This window comes from Corvus cornix, chromosome 1, assembly GCF_000738735.6.
Source record: "Corvus cornix cornix isolate S_Up_H32 chromosome 1, ASM73873v5, whole genome shotgun sequence".
NCBI lineage: Eukaryota > Metazoa > Chordata > Aves > Passeriformes > Corvidae > Corvus > Corvus cornix.
In genome coordinates this window covers 78,479,367-78,499,805 of record NC_046332.1, presented here as the reverse complement: position 1 = coordinate 78,499,805, position 20,439 = coordinate 78,479,367, and the positions used below count along the sequence as shown (strand labels likewise).

Genomic DNA, 20,439 nt, shown 5'->3' with positions numbered 1-20,439 from the left:
TGTAAAGCCTCATCGCTGTCACGGTGAATGCCCAAGCAGGGTTGTGGATCCCAGAGCCCAGTAAGGGAGACTGCAGAGAAGAACAGAGGCTGGGATGAACTTGTAGTCTGTTCATCTTAATAGTTTTGGGGATGCAAACATGATCATCTGGGCTTTTCATCCCTTACACACCCATCATTGCTGCATTGCTGTGCCTCCAGTAGTGAGCTCCAAGGCTGGGTGGCCAGTTAAGAAAAATCCTCTCCCGGGCTTGTCAACAACAGAAGTGATCAGAAGGAGGCTCCTGGAGGCTCAAGACACATACAGGGCTACCTTGGGAAATAGCCTTAGGGAAAATGGGGAGCTGGGGAAACAGGCCATTATATCCAGCAAAATGTCCAGTCATAAATTCCTTTTCTACTTACTACTGTGTTACTTCTGAGTTAAACAGCTGTCTTACAGACATGCTGAAGATGAGGAACCCATGTTCATGAGAGCTTAAAATGTAAAGAAGCTACCCAGGCACACAGCAGCAGGTGCACAAATGGGGTGCTGCAGCACCCTGAGATTGCTTCCTGGTCTGGCAGCACTGCACCAGGCACTGGTCTCTACTGCTCCAGTCATTCATCTTGGCCAAGAGGTGAGGCATCCAGCCACACTGTCAAGTAAGTTGCTGAAGAAGGACCACCTCTCAGAAACTCAGCACCACCTGGGGACTCCATTTGTGGGGAATTGCCAAACTGATTTTTAAACAGCAACTGAAAGCAGTGTTTTTTCAAAGCGATTTGATGACAGGTTATGAACTGAAATTTACCAGAACAACTTCCAACATGACCAGTAGATGGAGAGGAACCATGATGGCGTCTGTCCCAACGTTTGGGACACCACGGACCAAAGGCAGCAGGACTCAGCAGCGTCTCTGCCACAAAGGCATGATGACCGAGACACTCCATCCCGTCCTCCATACCTCATTCTGCTGGTGCCTGAAGCAAGGTTTTTTCTCGTGATCCCACCAGCAGAAGAGGTAATTAAATTTCATTGTGGGGTGTCCCGTCTACCAAATGTTTATGGACAGGACTGAAAAATTGTATCCTCACGTTTTCTTGACATCGCATTCTTGGCTGAATTTCTGAGTCCTTATGTCAAATTTGCACTGATGTTTATTTTCACTTGTAGGTACTTCAGTTATCGATGACTTTCTGCAGGATTAAATCTTTCAAGACAGACACTTTTCTTAAAAATAAACTAAACTACCAAATGGGAAACCTGGAGTTAGATAATTAATTTGAAGCGTGTTTTCCCATGTAAAGGTTTGAGTTATTTTCTTGGAGAAAGGTTAATTCTCAGTTTGTAACCACTAAAGTATGTTGCTTTGTAACTAAATATAGCTTTTACACTAAATTTGGCACTTCTTACTGCTAGCCAGAAGGACAGCGTAGCTCTGCTGATATATATTTAAACTTTTCTATACCTCATTATACATTTTTTCAGATTAATTTTACTGGTTTTTTTAGAAAATCACGTATGGCACAATTCTTATTTACTAGTTGATCTCTTTGTGTTTACTTGTGATTTATGTTTCTTTGGATGAAAACTGGAATGCAATTTAAAATGCAGTGAGACAGTTTATTGCTTGCATAACACTATCTGAAAGAGGCTAGACTTGTAAAGAAATAATGATTAGATTTAAAAATTGATCTATTAAAATAACTCAGTATTAGCTAGAATTAGCCAATCTAGCATTTGGTCTTAATATCCTCCAATATTGTAGTATTAACAAATCGAATCCTCTCATAATTAGCTTTTATTCGCAGATTGGTAGAGAAGAACAAGCTTTTCTGCTTTTTTTCAAATCCCAATTGGTCAAGTTCGAATAAATTAGTCATTTAACTGAGCTAATTGAATATATTGAAGAAAATATTCTCTTGGTACTTGCAGAGGAGGCTATTGATCTGAAAAGCCAACACAATACTTCAAACACTTTGAGTTTCCAGAGTTTAGATTTTGACTTTCATCAGCTGAATGGTTCGATCTACAACCTGGAAGCACTGTTTCTATTTTGGTAGGGGGTGGTGGTGGTTATTATTTAAACAGATTACAGTAAGCTTAGGATTTGCCATAATTTTAATAGGCATATTTTAAGAATAAATACACTCAGCATAAATTTTGAAAACTGTTTTTCTTATTTATTTCTTGATCACAAAGTTGTTGCCGTCCCATTGACTCAGGGTTCAGCTCTCTGCTTATCATTTAGTTCCAGAATTAATAATTTTTTTTTTAATGGAAGAATATGCCTGCATTACCATTACTGGTGGCAGAAAGCAGCAAGACCTACATCTCATGTATTTAATATAAAGATGCCAGAAAGTAATTTTTATCAGTTGTAAACAGGCTGAAAGTGGTCTGAAAAAGAAGCTGGCAGTGTCTAAAATGTTAAAAGTTTTCAATGTCTTTCTTTACTAAACTAATTCCCTTCATGGATGTGGAGTGAAGACATCCTGCAGACACCACACGGCAGACTTTGTCAGGCATTGCAGGCAGATCAATCAGGCAAGGGGTGAATATTCCTGTCTCTGAAGTCAAGGCCTCCGAACATATTTGCAGTCTACAGCACAAGAAAGGCCCAAACTGTTGCTGGTTTGCCCCAGCAAGTTTATGCTTAGGTTCAAAACCATTTAGTTTTGCCATTACCATTCCATAAACAATGGCATTTTATAGAGTCAAAGATTACAGTAACAAACCTAAACTATCGTGTCTGGTGTTTGGTTTTTTTTTTTTTTTTTTTTCCAGATTCTGCCATTTGTTGGTTGTGTTTTCAGGTTAATATATCATTTTCCAGGCAAAAGTGGTCAAAGAAGTTGATAAAAAACATCCAAAGGAAAAATACCCAAAGAAATGCAGCCCTTTGAGAGCACATTCATTTTCTGGTTTATCTCGTTTAGGAACACCAGTGCTGAGTTTCTGTGGGAAGACATGCTGCCAATGACATGTGTCTTAGATGATGATACTGACATTAAAGACAAGGTTGACTTAACTGAGCTCTGTATCATTTCAGATATACTCAAAGGAAATCCATTGTGACTGCATAAAGACAACAGTACACTTCAATTTTGTCTTAGAAATTACAAATCTGGAAATGCCAAGTCAACTTTCACACCCTGAATGTGTCCTTGTGCAAGAACTGTGTCACTGTGTTTTTCCTTTCCTTTCCTTTTTTTCTTTTTCTTTAATTTCTTGTGTATAAGACATAGTTCTATCCATTCCAAATTACTGAATCTAGACAAGATTCCCCCTATTTTAAGGTTCCCTATTGGAATGAAAAAACATGTTAGGAAATGCCACACCACTTCTTGGTAAGTAATTTTCATTTCTTCCCAGCATTTATCTGGCCACATGAATGTGAAACGGGGCTTGAGAGCACTCAAAAGGGAATGAAGGAGCACTGCTCAGGTTCTCTTTGGCAGAGAAGGTATAGCATGTTGGTGGAAAGGAGACCCTTTGATTTTTAGCCTTAGAAAGCTCAGTAGCATCAAAAGCTCTGACACCAGGCTTCCCTACCTTGAGACAGACATGATCCAATGCAACCAAACTTCTAGACAGCCAAAGAGTTTATGTGGATCCAGCCTTGCAGACAAAAAAGAAACTTTTCCTCCTAAAATGAGACTCTTCCCTCCTTAGGTAGAGAAAGGGGGACAAAGACAAATTCAACCTGTACCCTCTCTGTAGGGCACCACAGCCTTTGCCCTAAGATGGCCACTGTTCAGCATGCTGTGCTTCATGTGCTGTGGAAGTAACTGGTGTAAACTGGTGAGCAAACAGCACACATATCAAACCATCCACGCTGAAAGACATGGATGTGCTTAAAGCATGACAAAAGTAAAGAAACACATGGCAAGAGAGGAACTCTCAAGCTGAAAGAGTGTCATGGATGAGAAAACACAGTTAACCAATAGCAGAAACAAAAGGGGAGGGGGAAAAAATCCCAGAGGAGCAGAGACCAACATGCTGCAGCAACTCCCTGAAAGAAATGGAGATTTTTGGCATCAGTCTGCCTTTTGTAGAGCAGTTACTGGCTCCACCAAAATTTGGCTGATGGGCTTCCTTAGAGCATGTAGGTGTACCTTGCAAACAGCCCTGCCAGGCTGACTGGTGAGTAAAATTGTACAAAAGAGGGTAAGAGAAGAAAAATGCAGAAAGATATGAGCTTTTCTTACCCAACACCATTAACTTCCAGAACTTAATTAAAAAAATAACTAGAGAAGATTCCTGCAAAGACAAAACTGCAATCCAAGGAAAGGATCATCTTAGGAGGAAACTGCAGAATTATGCTTTCTGTAGGTGTGATACCTGAACCAGCCAGGCTAAACTAGATACAGTGCTCTTCATGTTGAGATAACCTCTCTTGCAGCAGGCCACCACAGGAGGTTATCCTGTAGCTCTCGAAACACCAGCGTCACAATGTGTAAGAAAACAAAGCCTCTAATTAAAATGTCATTGCATATTTTCATTATTTATGGGTATTGTGAAACATGCATCTCAAGGAGTAAGTTAAAGTAGGGCATAGAAGGAACATGTGCCTTTGGAAAATCATGTACTACCTCTTCTGCACTGCTTCTGTGGGGAAGTACTGGAAAAGCTCAGCCTGGTGGGTCTCCGGCAGAGCTGGCACATCAGGAGAAGACACCATCCCACGCCGAGTTGTTTAATACAATGCCACGTCTCTTTTCCCCTGAATTAAGCTAGAAAAAGATTTACTCCATGGTTTGAAATCTGGCTGAGAGAGACTCCAGAGCAGCAGTCCATGCTCAGAGCACCGTTTCACTGGAATGTGGCAGGTAAGTAGCAACTACCATTTTTCTATTATTCAACAGATGTTTGCTGGTTACAGTGAAAACTACAAGAAAGGTCAAAAACTTGAATGTCCTTACAAATTAAACTGCCTTCTCAAACTCATGATTATTATTTATCTGCTCTAGGTTGAGAGGACTATGTGGAAAAAATCTTGGCTCTCCATTGCCATTGAAGCACTGCTAAGAGCAGAAGAACCTCAGGCTGCAGAGGGGATGCCCAACTGCAAACTTCTACAAGCCCTAAAAACTTACACTGTACATGAAGTTTCGAAAACTGAAGATGAATTACATGTTTTGTTTTGCACAATGCCTGTTTTAATTATACCTACCGCTAACACTACTTTAAAGCTCTTTTCATAAAGTTACTGTTGTTCTCACCACACAGCACACCAAGAATTATTAAAATCTGAATAAGTCCTGTTTGTTGTTTGACATGATTTATTTATTTATCTAAGCCCATGTGTTCCCCAGGAGAAATGGCAACACATTAGTTCCCTCCTGCCCAAGCAAAGTAGAAACACTTTGTATTATATTACATTATATCATAAACTTTGGTAACCACTATTTCCCTTCATGAAAAACCACACATGTTGCCCTCTGCCTTTAGCAGGCACACATGGGTTCCAACTGGTTGCCATTAAGTTTCAGGTTTTAAAACCTGCAAACAAACATACGGTAGAAGTTAAAATTATGCACTGCTGCTAAATTTGCTGTGTGTACTGCAGGAGGATGGTCTGAAAAAACATGTTAACAGTTCAACATTTAAACAAAAATAAACAAACAAATTAAAAAAAAAAAGGAGGGGCATGATTTTGAGTTTGTATGTTCTATCTGCAGCATCTCATTTCTCCTCGTTTAACTCTCTGTCCATACTAAGAACACAACCAGCCAAGACTTTAAGCAAATAGGATCAGTGAGATAAATTTTGAGACACAAAGTGTCCTTTTTTTCTGTTCCAAGCAGTAAAGCTGTTGCAGGGTGAGGCAGGAGCAGGCAGCAAAGCGAGGGGGTGTGAAGGGGACTGGCCATTAACTTATCAGTTCCAGGCCTTGGCTTTCTAATTGACAACCTCAGGGCTACTTTCATCACTTGTCGACTTCAAACCCACACTCAATTTTTCCTTTAGATAATAATGCAACTATAACATAACGGTGTTTCTGACATATTGCAGCATGTAGAAGTAGGAAGATTTCCTCAGTAGCTTAGTTTAACAGGAAAGTAAAAAAACCCCAACTCTTAAACGGTTTTCACATCTATCAATGTCTCAAAAAAACCAATCAGTAAGGAAACAGATTGTATACTTCCAGTATGCTGAAGTCACTGTTTGGTGCTGACCCAACCCAAAGCACCTTCAGTGCTTTACTATCACTAAAGATTTAACAAAACAAGCGAATAGTTAAGGCAGTAAGCCCACAAAACATGCATTTATACATAAAGCCTAAATAAAGGAACCCACAGAACTTTGAAATGTACTACAAGTTAGAGAACTTGAACAATAAATTCCCCAAATGTCATAAAAAATATACTGATGACATGCCATCAAGAAACATTATGTCCTTCACAAAGGAAATACAGAAATAACAGGAATGCTGCCACGGACACATCCCTACAGAGAGACAGAAAAACCTGACTCCTGTTCCACCCCCCAGAAATCTGAGTGGTGGCTAAAGGCAGCCAAGCCATTTAAGCAGAGTAAGGTCCTCCGGTAAGTATATTCATCACATTTGGATCATAAATTTAAAAAATACTAGATTTTGTCAAGTAACAGCATGTCCACAGGCAGCAAAGCACCTGGGTCTAACATAAACAGTCACATAATTGCCTTTTAATAGTGGATATAAAGGTTTGAGTCCTGCAGTCGGCTCTGCAAAGGCCTGGGGTCACACTGAGCTCAGTGCAGTGTCTGGGGCCCTGAGCACGTCAATCCAGGCAACAAAAGCAGCATCAGAACATGGAATAATACGGATGTGCTTCCGAAGCGCAGCCATTCTGCCAGCTCCTATGTGATCCACGTGGGGAGGGATGACAGGCTGGATACCACACTGCACAGCCAGGTGCTGCTGGAGCTGGTGTGCATAAGCAGGCAGGTATAGAACTAATCCAGATTAACAAAGCAAAGACGCTGCAGGCAGACTTGATTTACAGTCAGCTCTTGTCTCCACTGGCATTTGGGCTCTGATGGTGCAAATGGGCACCCAGGTAACTTCAGTCACAGGACATTAATGTGGCCATGAATTTCTAAGGCTTACACTGGCCTGACTGGAAGAGTTCAGCCCCAGCCATTTAAGATTACAGATATGGATGCCTCATTCCAGGGAGCAATTGCTACATTTTGGTTATAAACTTTAAAACGATGGCTCCAGCTCTTATTTGAGGATTAACAGGGGAGCAGGTAAGGAAAGCAGTACCTGCTCTGAGAAAAAACACTGGGCTCTGTGTTTCCTTGGGCTGCCCTTTCAGGCCTTCTAAATCCATAAAGCTGCAGCATATTGTGAATTTTGTAGGTTACATTGCCTGTTCAGATTTGTAACAATGGCACATCACCACATCACCCCCTTTCAAGTGTCGTGCATGCTGCCACTCCTTCAAACAATAAGAATGCAAGAGCTCTCCCTACAAAATGCCTGGCCCACATCATGGGCAAAGGTCACCAGTCACCAAATATTATTAAAAAGTCAGGACAAACTTATTTTATAGCCAAATTAACAGCTCAGCAAAACAGTGGGCTGTAACAGGGAAGATAGTAAGTCCAACAGCTGGGCAGTTCAGCTGCTAAGGTTTTTACTGGGATCATTGCCCGGGATGTTTTGGGGTTGTTTTGGACAAAAGAGATATCAACACAAGAAGTGTGAAAACTCAAGTTATTACATGAAATATTAGAGGCAGGTGGTTTTCCATTTTTTTAAAACCAAATCCCCACCACCTCTACAATTTTGCCGCTCCAAGGCTGCAACGAGCAGTACAAACCGGTTCCCTTTCAGGGTTTGGGGCATGGGTTTTACAAGCCTGTTTTGCCTTCCTGCAGGCACTTTGAGCTTATAAATGGCACCTTTCAGTGTCCTGAATTATGAAGGGCAGCTAGTCCTGAATTCTCCTGTCGCTTAATGATCTCACATAAAATGAGGTCCACAAAACTTTTACTACTGCTGCAGTTCAAATTCGCAGGTGAAGAACCACCAGGGAAAGGATGTGGACATCTTTTGCTTTCCTAATTTTCCAGGTGCAAGAAAGTTTCCCACTTGGACTTGAACAATTATTTACTCTCAAGGCGAAGCCTGATCTAAATAAAAAGACTTCAGTATGTTCCCCTGATAAGCACTGGGAAAATTCAAGGGGAAACCACTTGAGAACAGCACATACTAGTATCAAATTTAGGTTAAAAACAAAATTAGGTTAAAAAGACCCTATCTAAGTATTTATTAGTCTTTTTTTTGGACCTAATATTTTTCACTTATCACAACTAAGTATATCTGGCACTCAAGGATTATAAATAATATTTAATTAAAACATTGATTGGTTCTGCTTTTATTCTGGTAATAATATCCAATGTCTCGAAAACATGCTGCACCTTAGCAGTATGAACAAAAAGTCAAAAGAAAATCTTTCAAAAAAAAGAAAGGATTTTGTTTGTTACAAATTACTTCTGCATTTATATAAAGATTTAATGATTCATAGCATGCCAAATACAATGCTAATGAGCTTTGAGTTGTGTTTTTAATTTTTGTTAGATTTTTTTTCCTGCTAAAAACAATTACTAGAGGCCATTCAATGCCACTGCATAAACCAGGAAACCTAGTAAAACTGCAGGTAAAATTGGTATTTTGTTTCAAGTGTGGCTCAGGAGTCCAATTCACTTGTTGGTGAGCTGCATATTTCAAATAGCACCTACAACTCCTTCAAAAATGGAAGCCAGGTAAGATGCTTTTAAAAAACACATTTACAACATTCATTAATGAAAAACAAAAATTAAAGAGTGTAAGCTTACCATTTAATTCCTTCCTTCTGAGGATGAACATCTTAGCCTTTCTGCTTTCTTCTCCATTTTCCAATGAAAGGTAGATAAACGAGCAGAAATATAAGCTCTTAATTCTCAGCACCTCTTAGAGGACACACGTGCCCATAGGAGCTTAAAAACCTTCCTGGAGAGCATTATTAATCTTTCTGCTAACAGCACAGAATTGTTAAAGCCTATTAAAACACCGTCTAGTCATAGACATGCAAGTCTTGCTTTTCAGTGACCTGGTTTCAAGAAACAAACAAAAAGTCAGTGGAAATCATGCCAAATTAACTTTCATCATTCAGTTACACAGACCACTGCCCACCTCAACTACTAACTAGATACCAAACATCGTCCTTCTAAAACAAACCTTGCCACCTACCACATAGAATAGTTTGAGTTGGAAGGGACCTTTGAAAGTCAGCTAGTCCAACTCCCTGCCATGGCCAGGGACATCTACTACTAGATCAACTATTCAGTCTAATAGAAACCCTACTTTGACCTTGCTTTGTCCTTGACCTTGCTCCTCCACCTCTGCCTTTGGACCTAGGAATATTTTCAGAAATCAGAAAATAATTCCACTGCTTTCTTCCCAGGGTGTAGCACTCCTGCTTGGCGGCAGCCAAGCTGCTGCCCATTTACACCACTGCAACTCAAGCTACTATTAATGCCTTGGACTTCAGTCTTCCAAGTAACATGTGCATTACTCCAAAGGCTTTCAGATGACTTTTTAACTGAAAACATCCAGGATGTTGGGGGTTTTAACAAATCATCATAGCTGTTGCCCAGCAGCTGATAAGGCTGAAGTTAATTAATGTTGCCAGGAAATAGAAATATAGCTGCGATGAGTTAGTCTTGTTATGCCCATATTCAATATTTCCCCTCCTTTCCTTGAAGAGCATTTCACCAACTTAACGAAAACCATAGACACAAACACAACCCCCCGACCTAATAGACTGAGTGACTGAAAGATAGTCACACTAACTAACCCTGCTCTCCAGTTCACCGCCCCCCCCCACCAAAATCCAACTGACAATATCAAGAGTGGGGAATCAAACCCCTTTATTACCGAGTCCACAGCAGATAAAGCAGCAATTGTGCTTATACAGTACTGGAAGTGTAGCTACAACATAGCGTGACAGCTTGTTAGTGTTGAAAATATATAAGCTCTTTGTAATTGTGCCTTTGGAATGCCATCTGTCTTGAATTAACGTCCACCTGGGATCATGTTTCGATGACCAATATGGACAGATTACTGGAACTTTAAAACCTCGCTTTCTTTGTAATTGACATTTAAACTGTTTGAAGTTTCTCATTAAGTCCTTTTTTACAAATTAGGTGCAGATGTATAAAGCTAAATGTACAGTACTAAGGGAAATTAGGTCACCTGAATGCTCAATAATAAAATGTATCAACTGTTTAAGTGCAATGAGTACATTAAAATTTAGAGATCAACTTTATGCCCCAAATTCTTCAAAGTTTCATCGTTCCCCTTTAATTGCTGCAGAGCCCCTGATGCCAACCATTTTTAATTAAAAAGGCAGAGAAGAAGGCGGGTTTGGCCACGCAGCCAGTGACAACCAGACAGCCCTGTCCCACAAAGAGCTAGAGAAGGCAGGGCAAGCAGCCACAGAGATGCCCATTTCACAGGGACAGGCAAGTCCTATTTACACCAATGATGCCAGGAGATTTAAAGGGCACAGGGAGACTTGAGAAGTAAATATAGGTCTGACAAGAAAATAAGGGAAAATATATAAAGGAGACTTGTTCAACATCCTGGGGCTAAGTAACCACAAGCTGACCTCCAGACCCACTTGCAGTCGAAGTTCTGCAGACCTGCTGTGCTCCTCAGCCTTGTGGGGCGGAAGAGGGAAGTGCAAAAAGGGCAGTGGCTGGAGAAACACCTCCATTCACAGCCTGGCTGACAAAATAAGGGCAAATTGAGTATTTCCCCTTTTCAAACAAGGAGGTTCAGAACTCAGGGAAGTGTGAGAAAGGGGTCCAGGAGAAACCACCACCAGAAGCTCATGATGTGCAGAGGACAGGATGAGATATACGGGGGTTCATCAGCAGAAATTCTACAAAGCTCTTGGCATCAAAGGGCTTTTACCTGCCAGAATGGCTCTTAAGACAAGAGACTTTAAGTAGGGCAGCCCAGTCTCCCGAACAGGTATGAAAACTCCAGGGACCCCATTCACCCAGCCTTTATGAGCAGCCAAGAAATACTGCGCAAGTGTGTGAAAGCTCAAAGATGGAAGGCACTGAGCACCCACCAAGGGAACACACACCCTCCTTTTCCATGCAGGGCCACCAAGCAGGGCTGGCATTGGACCTCAAGATGCCATCCTGCAGTTGGCAGTGCTTAAACTCAACGCAATCACACACACAGGTTTGGTGGAAGGTCCATTAACCTTCTCTCCTGGAGAAAGGTCTCCCACTCTTAAGTTGGGACACCATCTACATAAAATGCACAAATTCAGATCCTTTTGGCACCACAGCTAGCACGTTGGTTCTGGAAATGACACCAGGATGCATACCCTGGCTCTCTACTTGTAAGCATGGAGGTGCGATGGAAGAAGCAGTCTTCTCTTAAAAGCTGGTAAACAAGACCAATACACTGTCAACCACATCTCTTTTTGTCTGCTTAGACTATGTTTGTGTGCTTAGACTTCTCTTAACCAGAGTGTCTTCAGTACCACTACTTATTACAATGATTTTAAAAAGCTTTTCTGCTCACATCCCCTTATAACCCTATTCTGGTAAGCTACTAAAACTCTTGGCAAAAGAAGTGTAAACTTTTAACAGGATACGTTTCTGCTGCTTCTGATAAACACCCAAGCAATTTTGCTGTGAAATTGTCCATGCTTCTGGTTGCAAAATGAACAGCAGCCCCCCTCTGGTATCAGAACAGGAGATTCAGGTTTCCTCATCCACAGGTTAATTCTCCAGTGCTCGTACACATCTTCAGTTCAAGGAGGAATTCAGAAAAAAATTGCATATTTTTAAAAGAAATAAAAATTGAACCAGCTATATGTAAGCAAACCCCAACACCTGGAAGAGAATAAAACCTGACTGATATAATACAGCAAGATAACAACATTTTCCAGGAGAGGACAGCCCAATTCATTTGCAAAAGGAATGAGACAGAGGAGTAACTCATTTGCCATGCATGTCGAAAAAGAAAGGCTTCTAAGGAAGATGTATTTGTACCCAGTTCTGTTTTGCTCACACATTGTACAAACACTGACTTTCATTTGGGTAATGAGTTTGCAAAGGCAGGTACAGGACCACACAGGACTGTCCAGAACAGTGCAAGCTTTAACCAGACCAGTTGAGGTGCCAGTGGTGATTAGCCGGACACACTCAGCTTTGCACCCTGCTTCTCATTAGCATTAATTATCTGTCATCATACCTCTGCTGCTGCCAGGATGAAAACTGGCTCGGGCAGTAGTTTCACAGTCCTTAATGCCAACTATGGAGTTGCCAGAGTGCACAACAGGGAGCTTTTATTGGCCCCGTGTCTTTCTGCCAAGGGCAGAGGAGAGCAGAGACCTGGTTCAGCAGAAAGCTGGAGCAGAGTGAAGAGGTAACACCTTCTTTGCTGTAAGACCTCTCAATGTAACTTTAACCTGACAAAAATGTTTGCGTGAATCTGAAAAACCAGAGCTAAGGCTCAGTTTTGTAACGTGCTTCACCTGGCCTAGCAGTGATGGTTGATAGAAGGCCCCATCCTACACGTGCCCTCACACACAGCCCAGCGATGCAAGGTAGACCAATGCTGGTTGCAAGGTAGACAGAGACTCCATCAGGTCCATCCCCAGAGACAGGATCACAGTGCCAGGGACTTGATTAGTGGTGTTCAGGGTGTTCCCTCTCTCCTCAATGTGAGCTACTATCAGGTTCTCACCTCACTAGCAACACGACAATATTAGTTTCGATGAACCAAAGTGACCTTGCAGAAAAGCAGACTCTGCACATGTGGCTCAACAATTCTGCCAGATAAAGTGTTTTTATCACTAGAAAGTCACACTTTCAAATAATTTTCACCCCGAGGGCATAATCTCAAAAGACACACTTAAAAAGGTGTAGAACATAAAATGAGTGATTTTTTTTTGATAGAGGTTAAGGAAAGAAATCCCTCACAGACATAACACTTTATTGATATTCTTGGTCACAGCTCTATACACGCCAAACAGGATCAGCTACTGCTAAGGACCACGATTCATGTGTTTCCATTTAAACCCTGCAACAAAGAATAAAACTATTTCACAACTAACAAAGAGGAAACCTTTAATTTGCCAGAACAATTTCAGCTCCCATTGCATTAGCACCCTCCAGTGTCCACTACATGAAAAACAACATCTTCACTAATTTACCAAGCAGACACAGACTTGGAGCGTGAAACACAAGACACAGCAGCGGTGGATTCCTGGGAGGGAAGATGGCAATTGGTGATGGGAGAAGAAACTCCCAATGCTAGAAATTTTAAATGACACAGGCACAGTCTCTGAAGAAGATCTGACACAGGGTTATTACTCTTCTCAGGTTCCTTTGTTCCTAGCAGGCATGCTGGTGCCCGCACCTTTGGCATGACAAGATCTACGTGCGCACACTGTATATTCCATACTCGCAGCATTCCACTGAGATGTGGATGCAGCCTTTGACTGATTCAGTACAGGCACGTGGGTATGGATCTGCCTGGAATATGCCATGCAAATTAATACATGTAATAAAACCCTCTCATACATGGGTGAAGCAGATGTGAGCTTGGCTTGCTGAGGGCAAACAGGTGACCGTGCTTGCATGTGCAAAGCTCTTCTCTTGCAGCATAATCACCAAGAAAAGAGAGAACAACAGAAAAAACAGCTGCATTTGTTACTTAAAAACAGCTGGATGAAGGGGTTTTTAATTTTTTTCCAACAAGACAAAAACCTTTCCCAAGCAGGGAGAGCCCAGGAGGCTCTGGAACATGGCAAATAAGCAAAACCAGCTCTGGGTACCTGCCTGATAATGACACAAATACTTGGTCCACCTTTTCCGGGCAGCACTGCTTCCCTCCAGCTTCACAGGGGCAGCAGCATGCACATGAAGAGAGGATGGCAGCAGCTGGAAAGGCAGCCACACCGCATCAGAGGTACCTGCTGTAATTAGGGCCCCAGCCTGACAGCATGGCAGAGAGCTCTGTGGAACACGGGCACCACAGTCCGGACCCAGTGGCACCTGCCAATTCCTGCTAAAGACCAGGAAGCTGTTAATTAAATCCAAACAACATGTTCATTGATTGTTGACATTTGAAGTCATCCCTGTATTTTCTCTCCCAGCTGCACACAGCCCCATGGCTGCCTAGCTCAAAGGTGAGCAGGCACTTCTCATGCATTATCCTGCTCTGGTCTCTGACTGCTTGGATGCCCAAAATTCTGTGGTCTCTACCTGCCCAGTGGCCTCTTGGGCTCCACAGCAGCACTGATGGCAAGGGGCAGGCAAATCCCACCACAGGGAGGCCATCACGTATTTTGGGAGACAAGCACGGGCGTCATGATACCTGGCAGCCATGTCTCAACCCATGGCATCACCAGCCAAAGAAGCCCCTTCTGAGCCACAGCTGGAAGAGAGGAGCCTCACCATGGGCATGCAGCCAGCCTCCTCTCCCAGCATTGAACAGGAGCTGTGCACACATAAATGTCATTACCCGACTGCCCTCATGCTGTGCAGACTCCTCTTCCCCCCCATAGTATGAATATTCAGAATTCTTCATGACCAGAAATAGCAAGGCATAGCATTTATGATTCTGCACTAATATGGGGGAAAAGTGGTGAAAACAAGGGGGAAAAAAAAGGCATGTACATGCATGCATCTTCTCCAGGAACAGGATGCATGCATCGTCTCCAGGAACAGGCTGTAAAAGTACACTGAAGGAGGTAGGCTGGAAAAATGACCCTGGGTGCTACGCAGGACAGTTACTCGTGGCAGGAATGACTGACGTGGACTTTCTGGGCTCTTCACTGTGCCTCTAGCACAGCACAAAGCACTCCAGCTGCCCCTGAGGCTCCCCAAGAACACCAGCATCAATATTGCATGTTCACAGTAACATCACGTTACAGTTTTACAGACTGCATAGGCTTTCGTCACTCAGCTATAAAATATTTACAGAATCATGGTCTCAGCAGAGAACGCGAGAATTTAAAGCTTTAAATATTGATATTAAAATGAATTAACACTTGATTGCCTTCCTAATATTAATACAAAAAACCGCCGTGCTCTCCTTCTAGAAGCGCTGGTGAAAATCTGCCTTAAATGAGCACAGACCCAACAATCGCTCCCTCTGGCAGAAGTCACTCTCTGCCGGCCGGGAACATGCAGGCACACACCTGCAGGCAGAAAGCTGGGCATCAAACCTACACAGATCTCTCGGAGGAAGGTGCAAGGGAGCCTTTGTCTTACGTGGCACATGTCACTCGGAGCCTGATCCTGCACACGGACCTGTAAGGCGATCCTCTATTTAAAGTAGAGCTTTTCCTAGCATTCCGCCCTAAATCTGTGCTATTCCTGACAGCTATTCACCCATCTGTGGGAAAGCACCTGGTGATTTCGGTCCCTTGACAAGAGAACACACGTTGCCTACATAACCTTCCCTCATCCAGCCACTGCCACCACAGGAGCACAGGGACTCCGCACGCCCCGGACTCACAGGGGGCTCCCGAGGCCCCGGATAAGGGATGCTGAGGGGGCTTCTGACAGCCCCGCTTCTGCCCACACCACCACTTATGCTGGGCCATCGATGGAGGAGGCGACACAGGATGCTCTAAAAACAACAGGAAAGCCAACGGTGTGGAGCCAGCCCGCCTTGCCCCGCGGTTCCCCTGCGGGAAATGGGGCACGGTGCCCGTGAGGAGCCCGCTCGGTCCAAGGCTGGGCGCCGCAATGGGAAAGACCCAAGGTCACTCTCCATGCAGGAGCTGCACCAAAGCGGACAACCGGGCAAGGGCAATGTTCTGGTAACCGGGGGAATCACGGAATAGTTTGAGTCGGAACGGACCTAAAAGACCATCTCATTCCAACTCCCCTACCGTGGGCAGGGACACCTTCCACTAGACCAGGAAGTCGACTTCCATTCCCACGTTGCCCGTGCCCGAACGCCAGCCCCGCCGCCCCGGGCCCGGCCGCCCCTCCCCCGCACTCGCAAGGGGGGATCCGGGGGAGACCCCCGGGCGCGCCTTCCAGCGGGGGAAGGGGGGAGGGGCGCCGGGGGTCCCGCCCCGCCCCGCGCGCGGGCCCGTCACTCACAGTCTCCGCCTCCCCGCGCGCAGCCCAGCCCGCCAGCACAGCCCCGCCGCCATCGCGCCGCCGGGACACGCCCCGCGCTCCCATTGGCTGCGCTGGGACACGCCCCGCGCTGCCATTGGCTGTGCCGGGCGGCCCGCGGCACGCCCACACGCGCGCTCGGCTCTGACGTCCCCGCGGGGGCGGGGCCCGGGAGCGCTGCTGCAGGGCCCCCAAGGCCCGGAGCCTGCTCTGGCTGCGGTGCTCCAGCTCCGCTCCCCTCAGCGGGCAAATGACCGCCGTGAGTGGGAGTAGTTCGTTCGTGCAGAGCATAAAGAGACAAGACCAAAGGTAACATAGGAAGTAGCAGTGGATGGGGTAGGAAAGAAACAAACTTGAGAAGAAAAGGGTCTTGAAAATGAAATAGGGATTGTGATTCTGTTTTCCATCAGTCCAGACTTAGACTGAGAATATAATTTTCTTTGCCTTGATGCTGGAATGTGCCAGAGGCCACAAAGCATAATCCCAGCAAGGTCCTCCAATATTGTGGATATTTCAGTCAGGTTTCCAAAAGACATGAGCTTGGATCATGCCACCTCTTTGTCCCAGCATCTCACATTCCTACCCTTTCACAACCGCTGAACATGTTGCCCATTTTGGACCAAGTCTGGCCGTGAGAGAGAGATCCCCAAGACACCCAGTTGCAACAGCTTTTATAAAAACAAGAGAAGGATAATGAAACAACACCCCAAAACAGTGCCCCGACTCCTTAGAAAACCCAGGTTCACATCCACATGGGTCAATCGCAAGTCTTCATGGGAGGGCCTTTTTCTTTCTTAGGGTCACTGAGTTTTGCCATATAACTTTGTTCTTTTCCCGACACACAATTGGCTTTTCTTCTTCAGAGGGCTGTGTGGAAATCTTCCAGTTTGGCTTAGCATCACTTTACTAGGGAAGTGGTGTCAGCAAAGCATGAGTTTCCCCTCCTAGCAGAAGTAAAATACGCTGTTTTGCAGAGCTGTGCTGAACTGTGAACATGACCTGCGCTCAGCTTCCCTCCCCTATGTAATCTTGCGTGCAAATCATGGGCGATACCACTTGAATCTGACACACTGTGATAACAAACATTTCGTTATCACCAGCAGCATGACAGCGTTAACCCTTCTCAGCACAGCTCCAGTGAACTGTGTGTGGCAGAGACTGTTCTTTCTCCTTCCTATCACTGATGCCTCCTTCCCTTCTCCCTCTCTTCCCACCAGTCTTACTTCCTTGGGGAACTTCCTCATGCAGGATGATATTGCACGAGATGGTGGAGGAGAACCTTGGACTTGTCTCCTGCCCCTTTCTTATTTCTGTAGGGACAGATTTTCTTCCTGGCACCTCTCTTGTCTTTTCCCCTTCCAACTCCAAGACTCCGATATGTACAAAATGCTCTCCTTCCCCACTTCGCTGATGAGGATGGCCTGCAATGGGGAAAAAAAAGATGTGTGGCACCTGATAGACCCTCTTGGCTGTTGTTTCTCTATGGCTCCCCGTAGAGAGGAGAAGAGAGAATGGGAGCAGCCTGGAGAGGACACGAGCAGGGGTACAGCCAGACCAGGCAGAACCCCTGAAATGTGCATCATAGAACCACAGAATATGCTGAGTTGGAACGGACCCAGAAGAATCATCAAAGTCCAACTCCTGGCCCTGCACAGGACACCCCAAGAGTCACACCATGTGCCTGAGAGTGTCGTCCAAATGCTTCTTGAACTCTTGTCAGGCTGGTGCTGTGACCACTTTCCTGGGGAGCCTGTTCAGTGCCCAGCCACCCTCTCAGTGAAGAACCTTTTTCTAATATCCAACCTAAACCTCCCCTGACACAACTTCAGGCCATTCACTTGGGTCCTGGTGACCAGAGACAGAGACAAGAGAAGAATCTTCCTTGCAGCAACAGCATTTAGTGCAACAATGTCAGGGAGAGGCAGGACGCTGTGCTGACATGAGCAGCTTTCAGGTTTTGTCAAAAGTCCAAATAGCCTTTCTTCAGCACTAGTAGCTGAGTGTAGGTTTTGCATCCACTAGCATTGGAAAACCTGGAGTATCCTGGCCTGTTGCATCCTTTTGACTTTTAAATGATCATAGGAACACAGGGACATTAATTAAATCTCATTACCATTTTTTCCTCTTTATTCTGGAAAAAATACTGTTTATCTGTCTCATCCTTTTAAAATAGGAAGCCTTTTAAAGACGCTGTGTTTTCACTTAATTGGATTAAGCCAATGTAACATTTTCCAGGATGCTCAGAAGGTATTTATGAGCCTAACTCCCACTGACATCCTCAAGAGTTACATGCGAAGTACTTTTGAGGATGTGAGTCCTACAGCAGCAGTATGGTTGGGGCTAAGACCCCTGGAGCCATGTGTACATGAAGCATGCATGCAGAAAAGGGTTGCTCAGCTCATTTGGGGCTGGTCATCAGAATTATACTTCTGTGGGTGCTTTTGGGTTTTGTGTCTCCTTGCAAAAATTCATGGCACAAATGCTTCAGCTGAAGGTGACATAACTGCACACAATCAGAGAGAGGGATCCTGCAATTTCTCAGATAGAAAGCAAATAATGAAGGTCAAATGACTCATGGGTTGCACTAGGGAAAATCATTTAGCAACTATAGTGGATTAGGAAAAATATTCTAAAAAAGATAACTACCTACCAGTTTTTCTTATTTCAATAAAGCATCACGCCAAACACAGTGTACATTTCACGTACAGTATTTTTTTCAATTGTTAGATTTCAAACTCCGTTTTTGTAATGTTGGTCTAGTATCTTCTGAGATGTTGAATGAATAAGGTTGCTACAAAAGGGCAAACCAAATATTTTGGCAGGATATGTGGTGGTCCTTGTTCTACAAGCATTTTCTAATTCTTTGGTGATCTCTTAATGGTATGATAGTGACTAAAACAAGTATTTTTGAATGAGAAAGGGAAAAAGAAGCAGTGTACTACTGCAGTACTGTAGAGCTATTAATAAGTCATGCTGATAAAAATAAATAATTTTTTATTGGAATCTTAGTAGAAAAAAAGAGCTGTGCTGCTGCCTGAAGCTATTGCATGTCAGTGTCCTCTTGACACTCATTTACTTTGATTTTCAAGAGAGAAATGAGCATCATAACAGCCAAGGCATGTTGTGCCTTCCTCTGTGTGTTTGTGTGAACACAAAGGGATGTCCTTCTCAGCTCCTTGAGCAAGACTGGGAAATAAATAACTGTCGGCACCAATCTCGCTGAGGCTCCTGTGCCTCTTTCTGACAGGCACCCCTTTTTGCTGGCCAGCAGTGTTACAGTGCTCCTGAGGTGAATGTGCTGCTTTGGGCCTGAACTCCTAACTGCCCAAATGTTTGCTGCCTCCCAGCTTGGAGACCACTGATCACCCAGGGAGCTTTCTCCTGCGGTGCCTCCCGTGCCACTAGACAGCTCACAGCACTCCCTAACATTACACGTCTCCTCCTGTAGGAGGAGGAGAGCCAAAGGAGGAATGTGCTTTCCAGCAACAAAGTATCTTGAGAACCTCCCCCAAAACTGTATCGGTATAAGACTAGAAATAAACCATCGTTTTCATGGTGAAAAATTAATTGTCCAGTGTCTATTCATGGCACTGTTATGTTCAACAGAATTGCAGCGCGTGTTATATCCCAGCAATGCATAGTGTTTTAATTCACTGTAAATCCATGTAGAGTACATCATCTGGAGCATTTAGCATTATGGAAAGTGGATTTTGGTGAAATAGCCCTGGTACATTGAGACAGGATCATTTTGTCGAGAAAAGCTTTCTCTGTGGTCTTGAAGGGCCCAAAGCTTCCTTTTCTCAACCACCTCAAAAGCACCACTCAGGCAGCTGCTTCCTCCTCTTGGGAAGGGCAGAGACCCCCTGCTACCATCATCCTATTGAACATGGGGAAATCCACAGCATTATGCTCTCGGATCCTTCCCAGACCACAGGAAGCTTCTCAGGAAAGGTAAATACCGCTGCTTACCTGGAATGTTCTCTAGAGATTGCTCTGGTTCTCCGCCTTTGAAATCAAACTCTTCCCTTCCCCAGTAAGCTGGGGATACTGGTAAGCATCATCAACAGATAGAAAAAGAAAGTCAAAAAAGGCAGAAACATCTGGAAAAAACAAAGGGCCAGTAGCTGAGGTGAAGCTGCAGGGAGTAGAAAATATGAGAACAGGTCCAGCCTTAAATTGAAGTGCTTAGTAAGAGATATGAAGAATTCCTGTTTCCAGACATCAGGAGGACATTACAGTGAATTCATTGCCATGCAATTCAGATGCTGTTATATGCTATGCAATTTTGGGAGGAGACTATTGAAAAGTGGC

General features: G+C 44.0%; 1 protein-coding gene across 1 annotated transcript in view; it reads right to left on the bottom strand.

Annotated features, from left to right (window-relative positions):
* CLYBL (citramalyl-CoA lyase) overlaps positions 1-16,165 on the bottom strand; it is a 168,354-nt gene extending 152,189 nt beyond the window's left edge. The window contains exon 1 of the mRNA XM_039561196.1: positions 16,111-16,165. Coding sequence (XP_039417130.1) covers positions 16,111-16,163 — 53 coding nt within the window. The 5' untranslated portion in view covers positions 16,164-16,165. The remainder of the gene's footprint in view (positions 1-16,110) is intronic.
* Positions 16,166-20,439: the final 4,274 nt, after the last annotated feature.